This window comes from Chenopodium quinoa, unplaced genomic scaffold, assembly GCF_001683475.1.
Source record: "Chenopodium quinoa cultivar QQ74 unplaced genomic scaffold, ASM168347v1, whole genome shotgun sequence".
NCBI classification, from domain to species: Eukaryota; Viridiplantae; Streptophyta; class Magnoliopsida; order Caryophyllales; family Amaranthaceae; genus Chenopodium; species Chenopodium quinoa.
Genome location: NW_018744062.1, coordinates 907174 through 928919, shown reverse-complemented (window position 1 = coordinate 928919; position 21746 = coordinate 907174). Strand labels below are relative to the sequence as shown.

The 21746-nt window shown below is 33.0% G+C and overlaps 4 protein-coding genes across 4 annotated transcripts; all 4 read right to left on the bottom strand.

Annotated features, from left to right (window-relative positions):
* Positions 1-1443: 1443 nt before the first annotated feature.
* Positions 1444-4879, bottom strand: LOC110690674 (non-specific lipid-transfer protein-like). Its single transcript, XM_021867531.1, has 2 exons — positions 4009-4879; positions 1444-3886 (listed from the first exon to the last, which is right to left on the bottom strand). The coding sequence occupies exons 1-2, from the start codon at positions 4356-4358 to the stop codon at positions 3877-3879; spliced, it is 360 nt and encodes a 119-aa protein (XP_021723223.1). The 5' UTR covers positions 4359-4879; the 3' UTR covers positions 1444-3876.
* Positions 4880-7948: 3069 nt separating this feature from the next.
* Positions 7949-9094, bottom strand: LOC110690673 (non-specific lipid-transfer protein-like). Its single transcript, XM_021867530.1, has 2 exons — positions 8643-9094; positions 7949-8173 (listed from the first exon to the last, which is right to left on the bottom strand). The coding sequence occupies exons 1-2, from the start codon at positions 8984-8986 to the stop codon at positions 8164-8166; spliced, it is 354 nt and encodes a 117-aa protein (XP_021723222.1). The 5' UTR covers positions 8987-9094; the 3' UTR covers positions 7949-8163.
* A 5898-nt stretch (positions 9095-14992) lies between these two features.
* Positions 14993-16074, bottom strand: LOC110690672 (non-specific lipid-transfer protein-like). Its single transcript, XM_021867528.1, has 2 exons — positions 15627-16074; positions 14993-15223 (listed from the first exon to the last, which is right to left on the bottom strand). Exons 1-2 carry the CDS (start codon positions 15971-15973, stop codon positions 15214-15216), a joined length of 357 nt encoding a protein of 118 aa, XP_021723220.1. The 5' UTR covers positions 15974-16074; the 3' UTR covers positions 14993-15213.
* A 3182-nt stretch (positions 16075-19256) lies between these two features.
* On the bottom strand, positions 19257-20079 carry LOC110690671 (non-specific lipid-transfer protein-like). Its single transcript, XM_021867527.1, has 2 exons — positions 19623-20079; positions 19257-19343 (listed from the first exon to the last, which is right to left on the bottom strand). The coding sequence occupies exons 1-2, from the start codon at positions 19967-19969 to the stop codon at positions 19334-19336; spliced, it is 357 nt and encodes a 118-aa protein (XP_021723219.1). The 5' UTR covers positions 19970-20079; the 3' UTR covers positions 19257-19333.
* Positions 20080-21746: the final 1667 nt, after the last annotated feature.

Below are 21746 nucleotides of genomic sequence, written 5' to 3'. Positions count from 1 at the left end.
GCGTACGAAAGCAAGTCTTGAGTTACAAGTTAATTTAATTGTGTAAGTCTGACATAAAATATTTTATAATTTGGACTGTATATAGATTTCTTGAAGATATGGAGCTGTTTTTGTGTCGTTAATGACATAAAATTTGGGTTTGATATGGTTACAAGTTTTTTTGTTGTCCATTTTTGTGCTATTATTTGTGAAGTCAATGAGCATAATGTTACACATAGTTTTTTCTTTTTAATTATATGGAATAATTTTTATCTTTTTAATTATTTTAGTGAAGAGTTGACAATCCTGGTTTTACATATAAAAAACTTCTAACAATTGGTTTTAAATGCATTTCATTGGAATTAAATTCATACATTCAATGTTCTATGAATTGCACAAATTCGTTTAGTTGTTATCAAGGTATTTGCTAATCCATAAGAATTTTTGAGTTACCAAGGGACCTTCACAGTTTAATTCCTACATTTTATAGGCATTGAAATTTCCTTTGAATTTGCAAATTGCAATTATTACATATTTCATTCCATTTCTAACTTTCCATGAATTTTCATTTCCTCTTTTTTGTTCAACAAAACAACTAATTTATATATTTTTAAGGAAAAATTGCTCCCATTAATCTGAACTTTGCCTCGTCCGCCGAAAATAATCCCAACTTTCGTTTATTATCTATTGCACCCAACTTTGGGGGGTATTAATTTCTATTGCACCCAAATGACCTGCAACCGGTAAATCAGGTAAACATTTCTGATTTTTTTTTGCACACGTGTCAACATGTAATTGGTTGAAAAAAAATAGGAAAAAAAAAAATTAAAAACATAATTAAAAAAAAAAACCCCAACAGCCACCCTTAGCTTCTCCACCAGCCACCAACACCACCATCACCACCGGCCAACCAATCAAACCCCAGCCACCAAAACCCCAACCACCAAAAAGAGTTTCGAGTGGTGGTGGTTTTTCGCAGCCACCAAAACCCGTTAGAGTAGCCACCAAAATCCCAAAATTCGCAGCAACCAATACCCTAAATCGGAAATTCAAGGGAGGAGTTTTTGGGGGTTTTCGGGTTTAGGAGGGAGGCCGTGGTCGGTGCTGGTGAAGGGGAGTTCGATGATGTTGAGGTTGTCGGATTGACGGCGGAGATTTGCGGCGTTTAAAGGGGTGGTAAGGAGAGAGAGAGTGAAGGGTGTTTGGGAGAGAAGGCGGTGAGCGAGGTGGAGGAATGGTCGGAGGTGGGAAACCGCCTCAGGGGGAGGGGAAGGGGAAAGCGGCGAGTGGGAAACCGTCGCCGGGGAAGGGGGAGAAGAAACCGACGTAGGGGGAGGGGAATTAGCGCCGCCGTTTGGGGTTAGACTAGTGATTGTTGGGGTTGGCCGGTGGTTTTTGGGGTTGCTGGTGGCTGGGGTTTGATTGTTTTTTTATTTTTATTTTTTTATTTTTTTTTAAAAAATAAATAAATAAATTTAAGCCAATCATACGCTAACACGTGGCTAGGTAACCTGCTACATCAGGTTAGATGACCTGTTGGGTGCAACGAAAATTAATACCCCCTAAAGTTGGGTGCAATAGATAATAAACGAAAGTTGGGATTATTTTCGGCGGACGAGGCAAAGTTCAGATTAATGGGAGTAATTTCCTTTTCACATTTCTAATTTTGAATGTATTAATTACACTGATTTACGCGTGATTTTATCTCAAATTTTCAACTTTATTCTATTGTAGGAAATCTTTTCCTTAAGGGTATAATATATCATTGTCCAAAAACAAAATGATAAACATCCAAAAAAAAATATCCTAGTTTAACCAATGAAATTTGAATAAACGGTGTTTTTTCTAAGGTCGGAGTTACTTATTTAGGGGTTAATCAGTTGGTCATGAGTTACTTATAAAGGTTACTCATTCACGGGAACTTCACTCAGTGAGAGGTTACTTATAGGGGTTACTCAATTGGGAGTTACTTATAGGGGGCACACGGTGTGGTGAGCCATGTATAAAAATTTGTGCTGAATAAAATGACACTAGAGGAAAAAAATTTAAGTTGGATAAGATTTTGGATCAGATGAGGTTTCAATCTAGAGACAAAAAGGTAATGTTGAACTCCCTTCGTTACGTTTGGTGATTTTATGCATTCATTAAGGAAAATAAGATAGTGGAAAACAATGACTTAGGCCCAGTTTTGTTCACCTTATTTCCACTTATTTCTGGAAAAATAAGTTCGCATAAGTTCATATAAGGGTTAATAAGTATAGAGTAAGAGTTAATTAGCGCTACCTAAGTTCAATTTGTCAAAAAGTTTAGATAAATTCAAACAAGTTAAGACAAGTTCAGATAAGTATAAATCAGGTGAATAGAACGCACCCTTAATGTCATATACGGAAAAAATCTTTACATTAAATAGAAATAGTTGCTTTGGGTGTAGTTATAGATTTTGGTAAAATGGAATAGTTGCGTGCATAGAAAATGGGTATGTATGAGAGAATTGAAAATGTATGAAACAATTATATTAATCTAGGTAGAAATTGAAACGTAACCAACAAATTGGAATGCCCAAAATGGTGAATATAACTATCTTACAAGGTCGGGGAACGGAGGGATCGGAGTAGCTTATTGTCAAAATTGGATACTTGTAAAACATTGGAATATTAAGCCTAATTACCATTTAAAACATTCCCACACAAATCCAACCTCTAACATTTTGACTTATTTCAGTTTCAAAAATTCAAATTGATGTTTCATTCAAACTTCAATCAAATTTGTGTTTGGACTATCCTAAGCTTAGAAAGGTTTGCTTACCATCAGCTGTCAATTGTTACATACAATAGTTAAAACGAAAATTTCTATTTAATTTATTATAGTAGGCTTAGTAGCTGATGAGCTGAGATATGTCTCTTTAAGTTTTCTGTGTGAAGTATTTATTGGACCATTCCATTTTCTTTACATGCAAGAGCATCTAACATTATGGCGGTCCCAGTTGGTTCATGTGATTCAGTCTTTTAAGACTTCAATGCATTATAAATGATGATACACCTTCTGCATCAATGTCAAGTTCCAAGTTCTTATTATTATTGTTTTCTTTTATTATATGGAAAAAAAACTTAGTCTATCCAATGTGTAGATGTCCGCTTCTTATAGCCTTAAGTTATCTGTGGACTAAGGTTTGTACGTTTTGAGTTATGTTCGTTTTTGCTATGGTAATGGAAAAATTATGGTCAAGCAAACCAGGCCAGTGAATATAGAATTTCAGTTACGATATATATCTACTTCATACTCAATCTGGACAAGGGTACATTTCCATTCTAGATAGATTGTAGTGTAATACTAGTATGCTTAGCTTGGAGTCTAACGTCAAAGAGGCCACTGAAACCCAATTTTACCGCCTTAGTCTCTTATTTCTGGCCACAAATGTTATTTTTATTTACATCCCTGCTGTTGTGTAGTCTATCAATTCATCCATATATGAATGAACTTTAAAATTTTGGAGAACTGTATATGTTGTTCTTTGTATCAAAGTGAAGAATTTTGAGTAATGTATCTGTTTTTTAGGATGGAAATCAAAGCAATGAACCATATTGAACCAAGATCCCTATCACATTCTCTTGCAGTTTACGCTGACAGAAAGGACACTAGTCTTTTATATAGTAAGAGGTAGCATACAATCTCTTTGGTGATAGTAGTATTATTGTAGTAAGTCTAGTAACATATGAGCAGTAATTAGGTGCAAAGATGCATGAGTCTCAAAAAAAAAAAAAAAAGTTGCAAATATGCATGACATTTTAGTAAAGAAAGCTTGTTGAATGGAGTCTCTTGAACTCTTGGAGACCCTATTTTATTGTTCATGCTTCCTGCTACGAGCTCGATATGTCTTTTTACTGAAAAATCACCCTTCTACTTGACCCTGCATCAGACAAGCAGAGTATAGAATGTACAAAGTTAGATGTATATACAGTTCATTCCCTAATTCTAGCAAAAAGTTGTTATTCTGTTGAAGTACAAATATCTATAACTTAGAAATCAGACCTGGAGCAGTCTGTCTTGGGGCTAATGGCAAAGGGAATTCTGACATTACATCTTCCAGGGAGTCCGGCTGCCTTGCCGAAGTCTAAGGTCTTCATTGCAGTAGCAGCTGTTTTTAGGCAGCCACAGACAGTCTTCCTGTCTGTTGGGGTTGAAGCTTTGCTGTTGAGGGTCTTGATGCCGGCGCAACAAGCAGTGGGTGGTGATATTACCTTGCCTGTTAGGTAAGGGATGCATTTGCCGATGTTTGTGGACACCATGCCACAGTTCATGGCTGCCTCAGCATGCGGCGCCGCCACCATCATGCACATGAAAATTGCGCTAGCTAATTTCAGAAGAGTTGTGCTAGCCATTGGTTTATTGCTTTTAGAGGGAGAGAGGATTTGCTAAAGAATGTAGAGAGAGGAGGGGGGGGGGGGGGGGAGGATTTTTTTGGCTAAGTGATGGTTTAGGTCTTTAGGAGCTTTCTAGGTGGCTCTATTTTATAGTGTTGTTTTGAAGATGGGAGTTTTTGGAAAGTGAACTATGGCTTGTGTTTTAATTGATTTATTTTTAATTGTTTAATATAAGTGTGTTTTGAGTGCAAAACAAAGGCCTTATCGAGTTTAAATCTCGTACAAGTCAACCTTAAATTACCAAGCCTAGATGGGTTGTTGTGGAACAATACTATTTAATTCTTTGATACTTTTTTATGTATAGAATAAAATCCTTAAACCAGTGTTGTATAAGTGTTTATATTGGTTCATTTCTTACATAAACACAATAGCAGATGTATAGGGCATGATCCAATCCTATAGACAAATGCCCTTATGAAAGTTTTCACAGTGTATTATATTAATTAAGCCAATTTTTACTTATCTGAATTATTATACGTTCTTACAACTTATTTTAGTCGCATAATTGAATTATGGTAATCCTCATTTACTCTTATCATAATTTAATTAGGAAAATTTGTTAGAAACAACCTTTTAAAGTGTCCACTTTATTTAAAACAACCTTTTAATTTTTTTTTTTTGCAATTTCAGACCACATTATAAATTTTTTTTATCAAAGACAACCAAATACTACTTTCTGGAGTTGACTCAATTTTTCCCGATGTTGACCACTAGTGTGCAACGCATATGAAACTCGTATATTGCTTAATACACCAATTTTCCCTCCAATTCACTCGTACTAAAAGAGGGATGAAACTATGAAAGAGAAGCAGGGGTTTTAATAGGAGTTAATTGGAGGGAAAAGGGGTGTATTAAGCAATATAGGAGGTCACGTGACTCGCACACACTAGTAGAAGAAAGGCATTTGGCAGCAGTTCAAACCCGGTCTAAGGCACCGGTTTGAACCGCTGCCTATGTGAAGGGTGCCAAAAAGGGGGCCAAAAAGGCACGGTTCAAACCGGTGCCAAAAATTGAAATTGGCACCGGTTAACCGGTGCCAAAAAGGCCCACAAAAAAATATTTCAAAGTTTTTGGCACCGGTTAACCGGTGCCAAAAACCCCCCAATAACCAATTTTTTTTTTTAAATTAAATAAACTAGAATTAAATGAGAATACCAAATATGAATCGAACATCACAATCAATATAATTCAATCTATTCAATATATATATATGATCAAAAAAATTATAGCATAGATCAATAAAAAAATTACAGTATATAAATCAAAATAAAAAAATTACAACATATAAATAAATAAATAAAATTACAATATAAATCACAAAAAAAAAATTACAACTTCACAATATACTTGTATCTTGATTCTTCAATTTAAGATCTAAATCCATATACCTGCACCAATTAAAACAACCAAAATGAATCGATTAACATGATTTAGCTGCGAAAAAAATAAAAAATAAAAACCCCAGAAAATCGGGAAAAAAAAAGAAAAGAAAATCAGTTTAAAACCTAGAAAAAAACCCAGAACATCAAAATCAAAAAATAAAAATATATAAAAAAAACTCAGAAAAAAAAACGATTAAAATAAAAATTAAAATCGAAAATCAGAAGAAAAAAAACCCAGAGAATTAAAAAATTTCGAGAGAAAAAACCCAGAAATTAAAAAAAAATCGAATTAAAATAAGTTTAAAAATCGATTAACCAAACCAGAAAATTGAAAATCACTTAAAAAAACAAATTAAAATCGATAAAAATAACAAATAAATCGATTAAAATAAAACAAAATTCGAAAATCAATTAAAAACCCAGAAAATAAAAAATAAATCGAATTAAAATCAAGAAATAATACCCTAACCTTGCTCATGCATGTGTTCGTGGTGGATTAAACCAAAAAAAATTCGAAGAAACCCATAAAAAATTTCGAAGACACTCATAAAATCAATTAAACCCAAAATTAACTTCAAACAAACCCAAATCAACTTGCATTAACCCAAAATAATCAATTTCGAACAAATCCATAAAAAAAAACACCCAAAAACGCATGCATTAACCCAAAATCGATTATTGTAGCCGAAAATTAACCCAGAAATCAAAAACAAAATCAAAAACGAAAAAAAAACAATCGAAATCGAAAAAAAAAAACCCAGAAATAGAAAAAAAAAATCAAGATCGAAATCAAAAAAATTAACCCAGAATAACCCACAAATCGAAAACACCCAGAAATCAAAATAGTTGAAATCGAAAGAAAAATTGAAATTGAAAGAAAAATCAAAAGCCCAGAAAAAAATTGAAATCTTAAACAAAAAAAAAAAAAACCGAGAAATCGATAAAAAAAATGCAATCAAATTTGATGGAAAGAAGGGTTTGAAAGAGAACGAGAAAGGGATTGAAAGAGAACGAGAAAGAGATTGAAAGAGGAGATGAGAATGAGAGGAGATGAAAGAGAAAGGGATGAGAGAGAAAGGATGAGTGGCGAACATAGAGAGTGTTTTGTGAGTGAATTAGCTTTAGGGTTTGACTTACCTTATATATAAATGGAATAAAAAAAAAGCCGGTTTTTTTTTAAAAAAGGAATGGCACCGGTTCAAACCGGTGCCTTTTTGTTTTTAGGCACCGGTTCAGGCTGAACCGGTGCCTTTTCTCTTTTGGTAAAAACCCGCCCAATTCTAGACCGGTTTTGGGCACCGGTTTAGGCTGAACCGGTGCCATATGGGGGGTGCCTAATGCTTTTTTTCTACTAATGACACTTGTGGTCAACATCGGGAAAATAGAGTCAACGCCGGAAAGTAACATTTGGTTGTCTTTGATAAAAAAAATTTATAATGTGGTCTGAAATTGCAAAAAAAAAAAAAAAAAAAAAAAAAAAATTAAAAGGTTGTTTTAAATAAAGTGGACACTTTAATAGAGGTTACTCCTATAGCTACAGAACATTGGTTAAAGTTGTAATATTTGTTTTGTACTTATTGATTGATTGAATTGATACATCTACTTCCCTCTGTTTTACTAAATCCTTTATTACCTCCTAGACGTGTTTTAATGGAATTAAATGAATCAATTATTAACCATTTTTCATGTTCTCAATTCTCACAATCACTGCTATATTTCCCCTTGTAAATTTCTGGACGAATAATTAAGTTTTTGTTGCTGTATAGTTCTTGCAAATACGATTACTTTAAATTTCAAGGTTTATTTTCTAGCATGTGTCTAGTCCAGATTTAACATGTTCTCTTGATGTCTATTATTGATGAAGTCTGTAGCATGTATATAGCTGTTTAAAAGTTTTATACAACGGTTGCACCACATCAATGGTTCGAGAAATTTGATTTAATTAAAAGGTTGTTTGCTTCTTGCTTGCATGGTTGCGCCACTAAAGATGTCAAAGTATCTTATATATTAGATGTGTCAATGGTTGCTGTAGTGATTCTAAAGTTTTATCATAAGTCATAGTCAATACTTATCGTTTATTGGTTTCTTAGGCGGATGCATTGGATATTTGAAGACAGGTGAAATTATGGAGGATAGAAGAAGAAACCGGCACATAACAGTTACTCGTATCAGGTAAGAGCACTAAATTATATTTAGAAAACCGAACTCAGAAATACAAAGATACAATACATGACATAGCAAGTACAAGCATCTCGTAGGCACGTCTCATCAGGACTCAAGTAAACTCATGAAGGAGTCTCATCAGGACTCAGTCTTATTATACACACTACTACGTATACGATTGGTAGCTAGATACTTCTCTTTAGCCTGAAAATGGCCGCTTAGTTCACCCTGTAAAATCAAACGTTGAAGAAATCAGGACTAAGTCAGATTTGCTAGAAAAGAAAAAAACTGTTCTTTGGACTTTATATATAGACATTAATTGGTTCTGTTATTCAAAGAAAAACCCTTTTCCTGTTTTCCCAAAACCCCTGTGACAGCTACTTAACATGTATGTATCCGTACCATATATAAACACCAAAGTTGTATACTTAAACACGTACCCATGATAGTTACTCAACAAAGTCAGCATGTAGTCCTACTAGATATAAACTCCAAAGTCATACTCTTAGACAGTTAGACACGTACCCATTGTCATTTGTCAATATGATTAATTACCCAAGTTTTGGTACGTGGTAACCTTTAAGTACTCAATATAATCGTTACAACACCTTTTTTTGTTTTTCCCTTACCACTTGACCTTTAATTAAAAACTTGAAACATTTCTATGAAAGACAGAAAAAGAGGAGAAGGAACTTACTTAGAGCAGTCAGTTGAGGTGCTAATAGGGTATGGAATGCTAACACCACATTTACCAGGGAGGGAGGCGGCATTGCCGGCATTAAGACCCTTGATAGCAGTAGAAGCAGACTTTAGGCAACCGCAAGCGGCTTTCCTGTCAGCAGGGGTGGAAGCCATGCTGTTAAGGGTCTTAACCCCGCCGCAGCAAGAGGGCGATGGGCTGCCACCTCCTGTAAGGTAGGTCATGCATGGAGCAATGCTGGTAGTAACCTGACCACATGTTAAAGCCTCAGCATGTGGTGCAGCCACTAACATGCACATCAAAACTGCACAAGCTAACTTGAAAACTGCTGAGCTTGCCATTTTTTTTTGGTTAAGTTTGTTGCTTTAAGAGCGACCAAAGATTGTTGCTTGGCTTAGAGAATAAGAATGAGAATGCTAGTGTATGTGTTTTTGATGGTTTAGGAGTTGCATTGTTGGTGCTATTTATAGGGAAATTAGTACGTAGAATGAAGTGTTGGAAAATAAAAACATGTCCCTATTTTTTGGGGTTGGAAGTAGTTAGTTGATAGTTGATGATCATTGAATGCTGGAATGAATTATTGTGCTGATTTGTAGTACAATGAGTCATCTTCTTAGGTCTTAAGTTTTTAGTATTTTTGAAAGCCTCTTAATAGTGACAACCTCAGGCACAGGTACCTGTATTTTCTAACCGTTGGTGAGATTTGCTTACATGTTCTCATCATCTATTGGCTATTTGGCTGTCTAGGTCCGAGAGCCAGAAAAAACTTTGTCTATCCATTGGGTAAATTATCCGCCATTAATAGAGATTAGTGGTAGTTGAATTCAATTAGGGGTGAATATTTACCCGATAGGTAAATAATGTCTGTTTATTTTGGTTGAGTTTATTTTGGTTGAATTGAAACTAAAGGCTTGTATTACCTCAATTCTCGTAGTTTTCTTTTTGGCTTTTGTTCTTTAACTTAACCTTTTACGGGATTTTGTTTAACACAAATTAATATCCGTTAAAGTTACAAGACTTTGGGGGAAGGAAGACAAACAAATATGTTCCGATGAGACATTATATTCCATCGAGCGAGACAATGAGTTTTGACTCAAAATTTGGCAATGGGACAAAAAAAAGGGATAGAGGAAATACATAGTAAGTAGTTATAAATAATTGCGATTTTACTCACAACATACACTTATTATTTTCCGTTAGGTTTTTTTCCTCTTATGGATTCCACCCAATGAAACCTTAAACTTGGAGAGTGACCATACTCAATCTAATGGGACAATCGGACAACTGTGGGGGGACAAATGAAATAGATGAGAAGAGATAACAATTGTAATGAAACAATTCTGTTAGGGAATGCTAACAGAATATTGAAAATGTGGTTGGGAACCCTAGCTAATAGGGTAGGGAATGCTAACACCACATTTACTAGGAAGCTTTTAAAATAACAATTCTGTTAGAGAATGTTAATACCACATTTACCAGAGAGGGAAAAATTGGCCACAATGACACCACCTATCGATGAGGTACGAAAATATGCTTATTTTGGTAATTGGGCTTGTAAAATTGCTATCATTGAAGATGGATAGTCTTCATTTTTTTTTTTAACAAACTCAGCCCATTATTACTATAAATACTTGTGAAAAATTTTTGGGGCCCAATTTGTCTTTGCTACTAATCTACCAGTTTATGATGAACTTTATATACATACTATATTTAAGAATCATGTATTTATTATTCAAGTGTTTGAGATATTGTATGATTAAGGTTATGCATAAATTTTGTTGTTTAGAAGAAGTGTTTTAAATTGTTAACATTCTATTTTCAGAAACAACCCTAACAGAATATTGAAATTACATATTTTAAAAGCTTTCTAATCTTGATTGAATTTTAATTGCCTTGTGTCCTCTATTGCCACTTGTAAACATGGCCAGGCTCTCTCTATTATCCAACCATCTAGCTACATGTGGTGTTAAATTTTTCAAAAGGTAGTCCAAGTTCACGAGCCACCAAATCTTGATATGCCATGCTTTGTGTGCCCAAGTGTCGCGATGTTTTTCAATTACATGAGCCATAGTCTAGACCACCCACAAACGCAAGAGGTTATCGTGATGGTGTGTAGACATTATCTAGACCAACCACAAACACACACTAATTTGCACAAGGAAATAACGATAGCAAACACAAGCACACAATTTTTCTATGAGCGTGAGTGATAGCTCAAGTGTTTAGAAATTTCCTCCCAATACCAGAACATCCTGGGATCGAAAAACACAATTTTTTTTTATTACTTTTGAGGGTGTACTAGGAAAAAGCCCATAGTGAGTGACGGTCAAATCCCAAGCCATTAACATACAATAAATTGCTAGGTAATGCATACAATCAAACATTGGGATTCTTCTTTAGCCTTGTCGCCAAAGTCTCTCCTTGGGAGCATTCGTAACCACTTCTTAGGCATCCCTTCAAGAACATCCCGAACAACTACCATATTTGAGGACATGAAACTAAGCCAATTATAACTATATTTTCAACGTGCTTTGATGCGCATGGTCGTGTTTTGTGCTTTATCTTGTTTTTCCAAAAAATATGTGGTTCAATTCAATTCATAGTCTTTCCTGACACGCTTAATATCATGTCAAGCTTATTTTATGTCATGCCAATGATGCCATGGACGGACTTGACCTAGCTAGGAACTTGTAAATTGTGCTATTTTTAAGCGCGTGTCATTTTAAAAGATTATACTGGCCTCTTTTAACTCACTCATATCACACACATGTAAATAAGTTTGCTTATTACGGAGCACAAAAGATGGCTGCTAGTTACACTCAAATTTTCACATACAGTGTATGTTATACTTCTTAGTTGTTACTAGTTAGATTTCTGAATGACAGTCCCTTATTAATGGCACATCTATTATTTATACTTATAATAGCCTTGCCCCATAAGAAAATTAATTTCTTATTTACACAATAAAGTACTTTTGTTTTGAGGAAACAAAAAAAGTACTTCTATTACTATTTACATATAATAGGATTTGATATACTCTTTTCGTTTTAAAATTAATTTTTTTTTTATTCATTTTAAAATAATGGTGATACATTTTGTTTTCCCTTCTAATTTGGGATATAATCCACATGATTTTATTATTTTTATTCTAAACTTTTGCTCCATTTTATGATTATTTTCTTACAATTTATATATAAATACTTGTATCTCACTATTTTCACTTCTCTTTTTATTTTGTTCATGGAATTTATTTTCTTACAATATATATAAATACCAATAATATTCTAAGCTTTATATAATTACTATGCTCTAATTATGAACTCTCCATGAACAAAATAAATTCCATCATTTCAACATACTTGGTATGTCCATGCACACAAATACAAAATAATTACTAGTACAAAAAATAAAGATTGACTATTTCTCAAAAAAAAAAAAAAAAAAAATAAAATAAAATAAAGATCGACTGATAGAGTACAAAGTATATACGGAGTACAACTCTATTTTAGTACGTACTTCCTGATAATATCTTTGATAAACATTATAAATACATGTATGATAACCCTATGATGCATCTTTGATAATATCTTATGATTGAAGGGCATTAAAACCTAATAATTCGGTCGTAAATCGGCCAAACTATTTAGAAAACAAGGCAGCAGACTAGCAGTGTGTGTCGGTGAGAAATGTAATAAGTGCGAGAATGCCTACTACACTGTTACTACTACACCCGTTACTAGCAACGTGGTATGATTTCTTTGAAAGCCATCTAACTTTGTACATGCACCTTCTTTATTGGGATGGTATTCTTTGGTGGGGCTATTTATTTAATTTCAGATCCAAAGTTTTTATGTTTGATTTTCTTGTTATGTTTTTTCAACATATATAGTTATTTTATTCCATACATAATCTAGAAAAGTCCACACCTTCACTCAACATATGCCAAGTGTGTTGTCTGTTTCAATCAAGAAAAAAAAAAAGCCAAGTGTGCTGTTGTAAGAGCTAGAGGGAAATTCATGTATGTTTCGATTGTGTAGGCCAGGTTTCGTTTGTTTTCACAGAAAACATTTTAGGTTAAATAATATTTATTAAGGAATTACATACTACCTCTGATAATTTCTTTCCTCCCTCTAATTTATTTATTTATTTCAGTTTCATTTACAATATCTATACCAAACACCCTCTTAGATTTAAAAAGTCCACAAAAAGGGTTTAAAAAAAAAGAAAAAAAAGAATTTCACAATCCAAAAGAACGCCTAACAATTGACTTAGGGCGTGTTTTGATTGACCGAACCGAGCTGAACTTATTGGAGCTGAAGTGAACTAACTGAACTTAACTGAATATTTTATGAGATAAAGAAATTAAAAACTGAACTGAAATGAACTCATTGGAGCTAAACTGAAAATAATCTGAAGAGAACATACCCTTAACTTAAATTGAGCTTGAAATTAACCCTAATTTACCCTTAACCATGAAGCTAAATAGAGTATAAAACATATTCTTAAGCCTTAGGCATCAATTATATAATATATTTCTAGGTATCAACTATCAATTTAAGTTTTTTGATTAAGTTGGTCATTTAACAAGGTATTAGATCCAACTTGATACAGAGGTTACGGGCTCAAATCTCATCCACCTCCACTTTCAAGCGGAATATTAAGCGTTGGGTATGAAGAGGGTTCATGTTGTATCTAGTCATCTACCCTTCTAAACCCAACACGCTCTCGTGGAAGGGGGCATAATAGAGTAATGAACCTTAATCATTAGCTTAACTTTTGATTGAGTAGAGCACTAGAATTATTTATGTTCATGGCCTCATTAATTGTTGAAAAAAAAAAAACTCATATTAGTTTTAATTTGGGTTTTGTCTTCTTTTTCCAAAGTATCTTGAGCGTGCTATATATGTACAAGGTACAACTTTGAGCAAATATGACTTTCACTTTTTAAAAAAATAATACTCCGTATATAATAATAAGAAAGAAAGGTACACAATAGTTAGAATAGTCATAGGAAATTTTGTAGTAGGTGGACTGATGAATACGATAGATTACAAAGGTGTAATCCTATTGGTTCTATCACTATTTATGCCTTCGAGGTGAAGTTGCATTACAAATTAAAAATGGTCCCATTCCTTTAGTTGATAGTTTTAATGAATTTGTCACTCTTGTTTGCTGTCATACTCTGTATTATAAAGCATAAGTATGAGAGTGAATTGTTAATCGTCGTATAAATGGTGTGTAATATGGGGTCTGCCATAAATGAAATATAATTAAACATAATGAAATAGACAAAAGCTCGCTTATAAATTCAAAAACGTAATTTTTATTTTTAAGAGAGTCATCAGGGTGGGCAGGTGACGAGAATATATGCCAAGACTTTAAGATCAGGAAAAAAGCTCTAACCACTTGAGGTATCACTCACTCTCTTAATTCAAAAACGTAAAAAAAGTTATCAAACACTCTTTTGGTTGAGTATATTTTGGTGCTTTATGTTAAATGAAATCTAAGATCTTGAAGGAGCAACCCCTAAAAAAATAAGGTGCCTTTTTTGAATAATTGATCCAATGGAGGTGAAAATGCACACTTTACTACTTCTATGACTTTCTTTCACGTCAAAGTAATTTACTGTTACTGAAAAATAGTGTTATATTTTTCATATGCATGCAATGCAGCAATTCAATCATATTAAGTAAAAAATTATTTTTGTGGATAGAAATTGAAGTTTACTGATTAAGATAATAAGATTAGTACTTATAAAATCCGATCAACGTATACTAATGCTAATTTTTAAGAAAGTTGTAGAGTGCCGTACCTTTGTACGATCTTTATCTTAATAAGCACAAATATATAGCTCGAGGATTATGATTTATAGTCCAATAAAGAGTAGATTACATTTATGAAGGATTGAGGGGATTGGATGGATTAAATCGAAGTTATTCTTAGATCTCATCATATTTAATAGAAAGGCGGCTGTATAGCCAATATAGTTGATAGACAAGATTATTTGGTCATAAATTTGAATGAAGCTCGTTCTTAGCCGAATGCATGCAGTACATGTCCTTATACTACATCCTTTTTAACTAGGTTAGATGAACCGTTTTGTCGGATCAAAATCTTTTACAGGTCAATCCTGTCGAGTTTACAGGTTAAGCACTTTGAGATCAAGTGGAGGGGAGGATAAGGGAAGTACTTACACTCAAAGTAGTGCTTCTTGTTGGGATTGAACCCCTTTTACCACATTAGATGCTTATGTTGCTTAGTGATTTATTCAATATTTATAATTTATGAAATAACGCGGTTACTCTTTAACACAAAGCGAAAATAGAGCTATGAAGAGGCACATAATATAGTAAATACTACATAAGTGGTAGTAGTTAACTAGTGATTTTATAACCAGGAAGGTAAGGTAATACAAAAGTGACAATGCATCAAACAAGAAATACAGATTACTCGCCGTAGACCGGCTCGTATTAGGACTCAATTTTTATTATACACTCGACTAGATGAGTTCGTTGTTGGGCCACTCCTATGTAGCTCCATCTTTCTGATCTGCTACTACGTTTGCTGTTTAGTGGATGCTGCGAAATAAACCAATTCAAACAAATATGTTAAGTTCATAATCAACATATATGATTAGTACTCGTATATTTAACTTACTAAAATGCATCAATACGTAGTTTGTTACATTGTTTTAAATATCGTGCATATGCTAAATATGGGCAAATAGCGATGTTGTGATGATTGTTAACTAACTAATTGTAACTAATTTTTATATGCTATAAAAGTATATATTAGAATGGTGCATTAAAGTTTGCCTTGTCTAATTTCTTCACTTTATATATAAAGATTTATTTATATTGTGTGGGTAGATAGAATTGTTTTAAAGAAAGACTGTTAAAAGAAATAAGACAATCTTTAAGGAATAAATGGAGTACGTTAAGAAAATAAACACAGGCAAAAGAACGAGGGAGAATAACATACGCGTTACAGTTGGTGTTGGGGCTGATGGAGTAGGGAATCCTAACACCACACATGCCAGGGAGACCGTTGGCCTTTCCGTAGTTAATACCGGGAATGGCATGAGCAGCGTTTTTCAGGCAAATGCATGCTGCTTTCTTGTCAGCACCGGAGGCAGCTGCTTGGTTGAGAGATTTAATTCCAGCACAGCAAGGGCCGGATGGACCGGGGCCTCCCTTCAAGTAGGAAATGCACGGGGCAACTTTGCCGGAAACCATGCCGCAAGTTATTGCAGCCTCGGCGAGTGGTGCAGCCACCACAATGCACATCACAAGTGCACAAGCTAACTTGACAATAGCTGAGCTTGCCATACTTGCTTACTAAGTTTCTTGTTGTTTGGAAAATAGGTATTAAGAAGTATTGACTTTGTCTTTGGTTTTGGTTTTGCTTTTGTTTGATGAATAAGATAGTTTACTAAAGTTGTCTATTTATAGAAGATGTTTTGGAAGTGTGAACTAAATATGGGACATGAAATTGTGGTTGATGCTTAAATCAATTGGGCAAGTAGGTTGTTGGTAGATGAACATTGGCCCATAATATTATTAAATACAAATACATTTGCTTCTTGATTGGCTAATTGGATGCCCTATTGCCTTGCTCATTGGTGTAGTACATTTAGTCGATAAGTCATGGTACTATGGGCTGCTACCAAGTCCTAACGCTTTTGATGTAAATTTGCATAATCAAGTTAATAAAAGATGTTTCATTAATTAAGTGTTTCCAAAGATTTAGTTGAATTTACCTATTATGATACAATATATCTAATGTTTTAGTGATACGAGATTATTGTTAAATTCGTACGCAAAAGAACATCTGATATATAATTTCTTTGCTAGTTATTTAGCTTACTTAATTAGCTAGATCCAGCTTGTTAGTGACTTACGGTTAAGAAATTTGTTGATCAAACAAATGAACAATATTAAACTATTATAATTATTACGAAGTATTATCAAATTTATTTTATTTTTGTTTGTTTTAGACGTTTTAAGTAGTTACTAATGATCAAACTTATTGCTCGAAACCAGAACTAATAGCAAAAGGAAAAGAGGTATAATTTTAGAAAGATGGTAAAGAACTCAAATAAAATCAAATTAATCAAGTTTTATACCGACATGCAAAAAAAGATTATAGTCATGTCGGTGTGATTATAAAAAAACGGAGAAAGTAATAAATTTAGGCATAGAGAGGATACGGTGTATTTGAAATTATGGAACATCGTAATTTTTAAGAGATAAGAAAACTCATTATTGTTGATATGTAGTTGATTTTTATAATTGTTTCCGTGGCAGTTTTGTCCTTGTGTTTGAAGGGCATTAATATAATCGCCAATGTGCCAAAATAGACAGAAATAATACGAGTGTCGGCGTCGTATGCAATTAGTGTTACGGTGCGAGTCTATAGACGACCCATACTCTAGTTCTACTACCAGCCATGTTCAATCTGATTTTATTTGTTTGGACGGCATTGAAGTGATAGCCATTTTCGATTAATTATTTTAACATAAAGTATAGTTATGTGGAATTTTATTACATTCGTTTGGATAAGCTGTAATAGGAAACTTTTGATAGATCAAATTGGGTTAACCATTTAAACTAAATTTTATTTCAGATTGGATTTGGCCAAAATCCAAAAAACATTGAATTGACACCTCAACTCAAATCAAATTGAATACAAAAAAAATTAATTCAAGATCCAAACATTGGACCGACTATGCAAGGGGTGAACATTTTTGGACCAATTCTAGACTTTTTTTTTCCCCTATCATTTTAACTAGTCCTTTTGTTTTTTTGAAAAACATTTTAATCGGTCCTTTTATTATAACAATACATGGAAAAAAAATATAAGAAAAAAGTATTATGTTTACTGCCCTTTTGCATTTTATCATAAAATATCTCATATAATATAAATATATTCCAACATGTTGAAGGAAGAAATGAATTAATTATAGGTTTTTATACATAAATTTAAGGACTTTTGTGAGAAGCTACCTAGTAAAGCCTAAATTTTGTGAGAAATTACCTAATAAAAAAATGTTGTAAGAAACTACATACTAAAAGATAAAATGTTGTATGATACTATCTTTGACTGAATTTCCACCGTTGTCTTGTTTCACAATGTTGATCCATCATAAAACACCCTCGAAACCAACGTGAGGGTTGGTTTTCAAGGTGGTAAAGTTATTTCGAGGTGGTTGGAGGATATTCCGAGTTGGTGAGGGTTTATTAGTGCTTCAAGATGGTGGTTTTTGGGCTTAGAAATGGTGGTTTTGGGGTTGAAAGGTGGTTTATATGTGGTGGAGGCGGATTCAAGCAAGGTGTGTTAGTTTTGGGAATTAAAGCGGTGCTTTCGGGAGTGTTTTGAAATCGATCAGCAGTGGAAATCCGATATGTGTAGTATTTTACAACATTTTACCTTTTCTTATGTAGTTTTTTTTTACAACATTTTACCTTTATTAGGTAGTTTATTACAACATTTTTTTTATTAGGTAGTTTCTCGCAAAATCTGGGTTATATTAGGTAGTTTTTGACAAAAGCCCTAAATTTAAATATCAATCCAATCTAGGATAGGTTTTCATTGGGTTTAAATTTTGGATCGGAGAGTGGACTGGTTATTAATACCCATAATGGCTAGCTAGTGATGGAGTACATGTGAAAGTTTTGATTTTGTAGGTAATGTCTGTTTAATTGATCGCTTAGACATTCACATATACTCACTATCACATTATTATCAAATGCCATCATATCGAACGCAAGTCATATTATTTAATTTCAAGGCATGGTAGGATTATAAAGTTATTAATATTATTATTATTAACGTTTTTGTTAAAGGTGAGATTATTGCAAGATTACATAAACCAATCAATAACCAAAAGTCATGGTCTTAGACTCTTAGCAGGCCATTAAATGATGGAGGTTGTGTTCTTTTGGAAGGGATCGTGCTAAATCGAAATGTTTAATTACATTACGTCAATACATCTGTAAAATGGTACAAATCAATATCGAGTTCATGTTTGAATTGAGTGAATGAAGATAGTGTTAAAGACGTGTGTTATAGTACGAATATATTACTCCCCTAGCAAAGTAAAATGTTTATTTTGGATACATGACCTCATACCTCATCACTCAATATTCTCTCTTATGTTGTGTTACATTCCTCAAAGTAATTTAATGTACTCATAGCTCCCTTCAAATTTTAATGTCAATATTGGCCATTTCGAGCTTATAAATTTATAATTATTCATTTGATTATTTTAAATTGTCAACTTTTAATTGCCATTAATAGGCATAACCATTTTCATGACTATAATTATGTTGAAGTAGACAGTACAAAAAATAAGAACATTGCATTTATATTGCAATGAGATTGTGACAAATGTTGTAACTTGTAAGAAATGGAGCCATTCAATTCAAATATAAAAAGTACAACCATCTTTAATTTCACAATCGAAATTTGATCGTAGAAATAGTAGAATTTTCATAAAAGAAAACAAAGGCACAAATTTAAAAGTACAGTACCATGCAAAACAATACAGAAAAATTAAACAATCTACGTGATATGACTCGCCAAAGATCGACGCCAATATCGACTCTTTTTTTATTATTATACTACTTAGGCCACTTCTAGGTAGCTCCCTTCTTTTACTCTTTTAGTTTTGCTATAACATTAGCCGTTTAGTGGATGCTGCAAAACAAATCAAATTCAAACAAACACATTAGATTACTGTATTAAAAAGATCATCAATAGAAATCTAGAATAAATAATGGACCTTTAAAATAAATTGTACTAGCTCCGTTAACTTTTAGTTGAAACAAAAAGGTATTATTTGTGAGACATAAAATATTTCTTTGTTGCAACTAAGAATTAACGGAGATAATAGATTTTTTTATTTTTTTTTTTAGTAGTGATCAGGCATCTGATTGGTTAGTTAAATACTATAATAGAGAGAGAATTGAGGCATACGCATTGCAGTTGGTGCTGGGGCTAATGGCGTAAGGAATGCTAACACCACATTTGCCAGGGAGACCAGCGGCCTTGGAATAGTCGATACCGGAAATGGCAGCAGCAGCATTTTTCAGGCAACCACATGCAACTTTCTTGTCAGCAGCAGTGGCAGCTGCTGCGTTGAGAGCCTTAATCCCACCGCAACAACCCGACGTTGGGGCAGCGCCTCCCTTTAGGTAGGGAATGCACGGGGCAACTTTGCTAGAAACCAAGCCGCATGTAACGGCTGCCTCGGCTAGTGGTGCGGCCACTACAATGCACATTACAAGTGCACAAGCTAGCTTGACAACAGTTGAGTTAGCCATAATATAGTTTTACGTAATTTGTTAATTTGGTTAACAGAATGCAAGAGTATTGAGGGGTTGGTTTTTTTCTTTCCTTTGTTTTGCACTTTTGCTAGATGGTTTTAGAAGCTTATTTGAGTGGTCTATTTATAGAGAATTTCTAGGGAGTGTGAACTAAAAAAAAACTTAGTCTTATTATTGGTTGAAAATTATTGTAAATGGACAAGTTGGTAGTTGGTTAATTGATTATTGAATGCTTGTATTTCTGCTTGATTGATTGGTTATTGGATGGCCAAGTGTACTTTTCTTACATTTACCGTTAAAACATACATAATGATCATCTACGTTACTAGTCTTACTACCACCTTGATATTTTTTCCAATTCTCGCGATTTACCAATTTTTAGAAAATAATACTCCGTACTACTTGTTGAGCTTCTATGTTTCTAATTTCTACTTTAGCAATTTTTGGTATCATGGTATGGGAGTTGAGAGCTGATATGATGATCTTGGAGATTAAAATAATTTTTTTTTTTATTTTAACTATCATAAACTTCAAATATCTTTTTAAGTACGACTAGATTAATAAATAATTGTCTTTAAAGATACTCTATAAGTCGATCTATAGTCTTGGAGTTAAGTACTTTACTATATTTAAAGTGTAATAATACACATTTAAAGTATTCTTTATAAATTATGTTGGGTATGTACTAACATAATTTGGTAAAGGGTCTTGAGAACATGTATTAGGTCGATCTCCATACGAAATTAGTAAGCAGGTAGGCAGTCCTAAATTTAAGACAAGACTAATAATATGGATTAGCGAGTATTTCTTCGCTCGCTTTTTATAAATTGTAACATCAAAGCTAGTCTAAGAAAAAATATAAGATAGGGATCAAAGTGAGGAGTTTATAGTTTAAAATATAGACGATTGAGGTATAGATAATTATTAGTGAGAGAGGGAAATAATATAGCATAGTAAAAAAGGAGTAAGTAAAAGATTGGAATTAATTAAAAACTGAAATTTTCATCATACACCCGGGTGTACCATGCTCATGGTACATCTTCTTAAAATACAAGATTACGTTGTGAAAACGTGGAAAGAACATCGTGTAGTGCAAATACAAAGTACACGAGTGAAAAAATCAAAACAATTCTCTCCTTGACTTAAGGGATTGATTTGTTTTTTTATTTTCCTGGATTTATGAAATTGATTTATATTTACATACTATATTACTTTTGGTAAATAGAATTTCATATTTTTGTTATTAGAGAGTAATTGATTTTTTTTTTTCAAGTAAAGAAAATTTGAGTTTTTATATAGAGAGAAACCATGATAAATTTTGGATTTTGAAGTGATTTAATGTTATTACAGAGTTGATTTTATCATTCCAATGAATCTTTTAATTAAAAAAAATGTAACTAACGAATTCGTTGTTTAAAGAGAAGGTATTTTTCATTTTTTTATCTATTTTTCCTGTTTTGGTAGTATATTCTAAGGTTGAAGATGATGTTCTTCATATTCTAATGAATGTTATTTTATCATTTTTTTCAATGTTCTTTAGGGTATATAAATTAAGCATGTTCTTTATACTTGAATAATATGTTCTTAAATTTTGAATTTTTGAAATTTAAAAATGAAATTTTGAATTATATTTGGGTAAAAAATAATTTTAGATAGACAAAATCTTGAAATTTGAATATTTTGAAATGATTTGACATAAAATTTTTGGTAAAACTCAGTTAGTAATTATCTCTTATATTTTTTAATACCGTTTATCGTAAATTACTGTATTCTT

What these genes read in the sequence shown, in the direction of transcription:
- LOC110690674 (XM_021867531.1), bottom strand. Translation starts at nt 4,358, where the DNA reads ATGGCTAGCACAACTCTTCTGAAATTAGCTAGCGCAATTTTCATGTGC.
- LOC110690673 (XM_021867530.1), bottom strand. Translation starts at nt 8,986, where the DNA reads ATGGCAAGCTCAGCAGTTTTCAAGTTAGCTTGTGCAGTTTTGATGTGC.
- LOC110690672 (XM_021867528.1), bottom strand. Translation starts at nt 15,973, where the DNA reads ATGGCAAGCTCAGCTATTGTCAAGTTAGCTTGTGCACTTGTGATGTGC.
- LOC110690671 (XM_021867527.1), bottom strand. Translation starts at nt 19,969, where the DNA reads ATGGCTAACTCAACTGTTGTCAAGCTAGCTTGTGCACTTGTAATGTGC.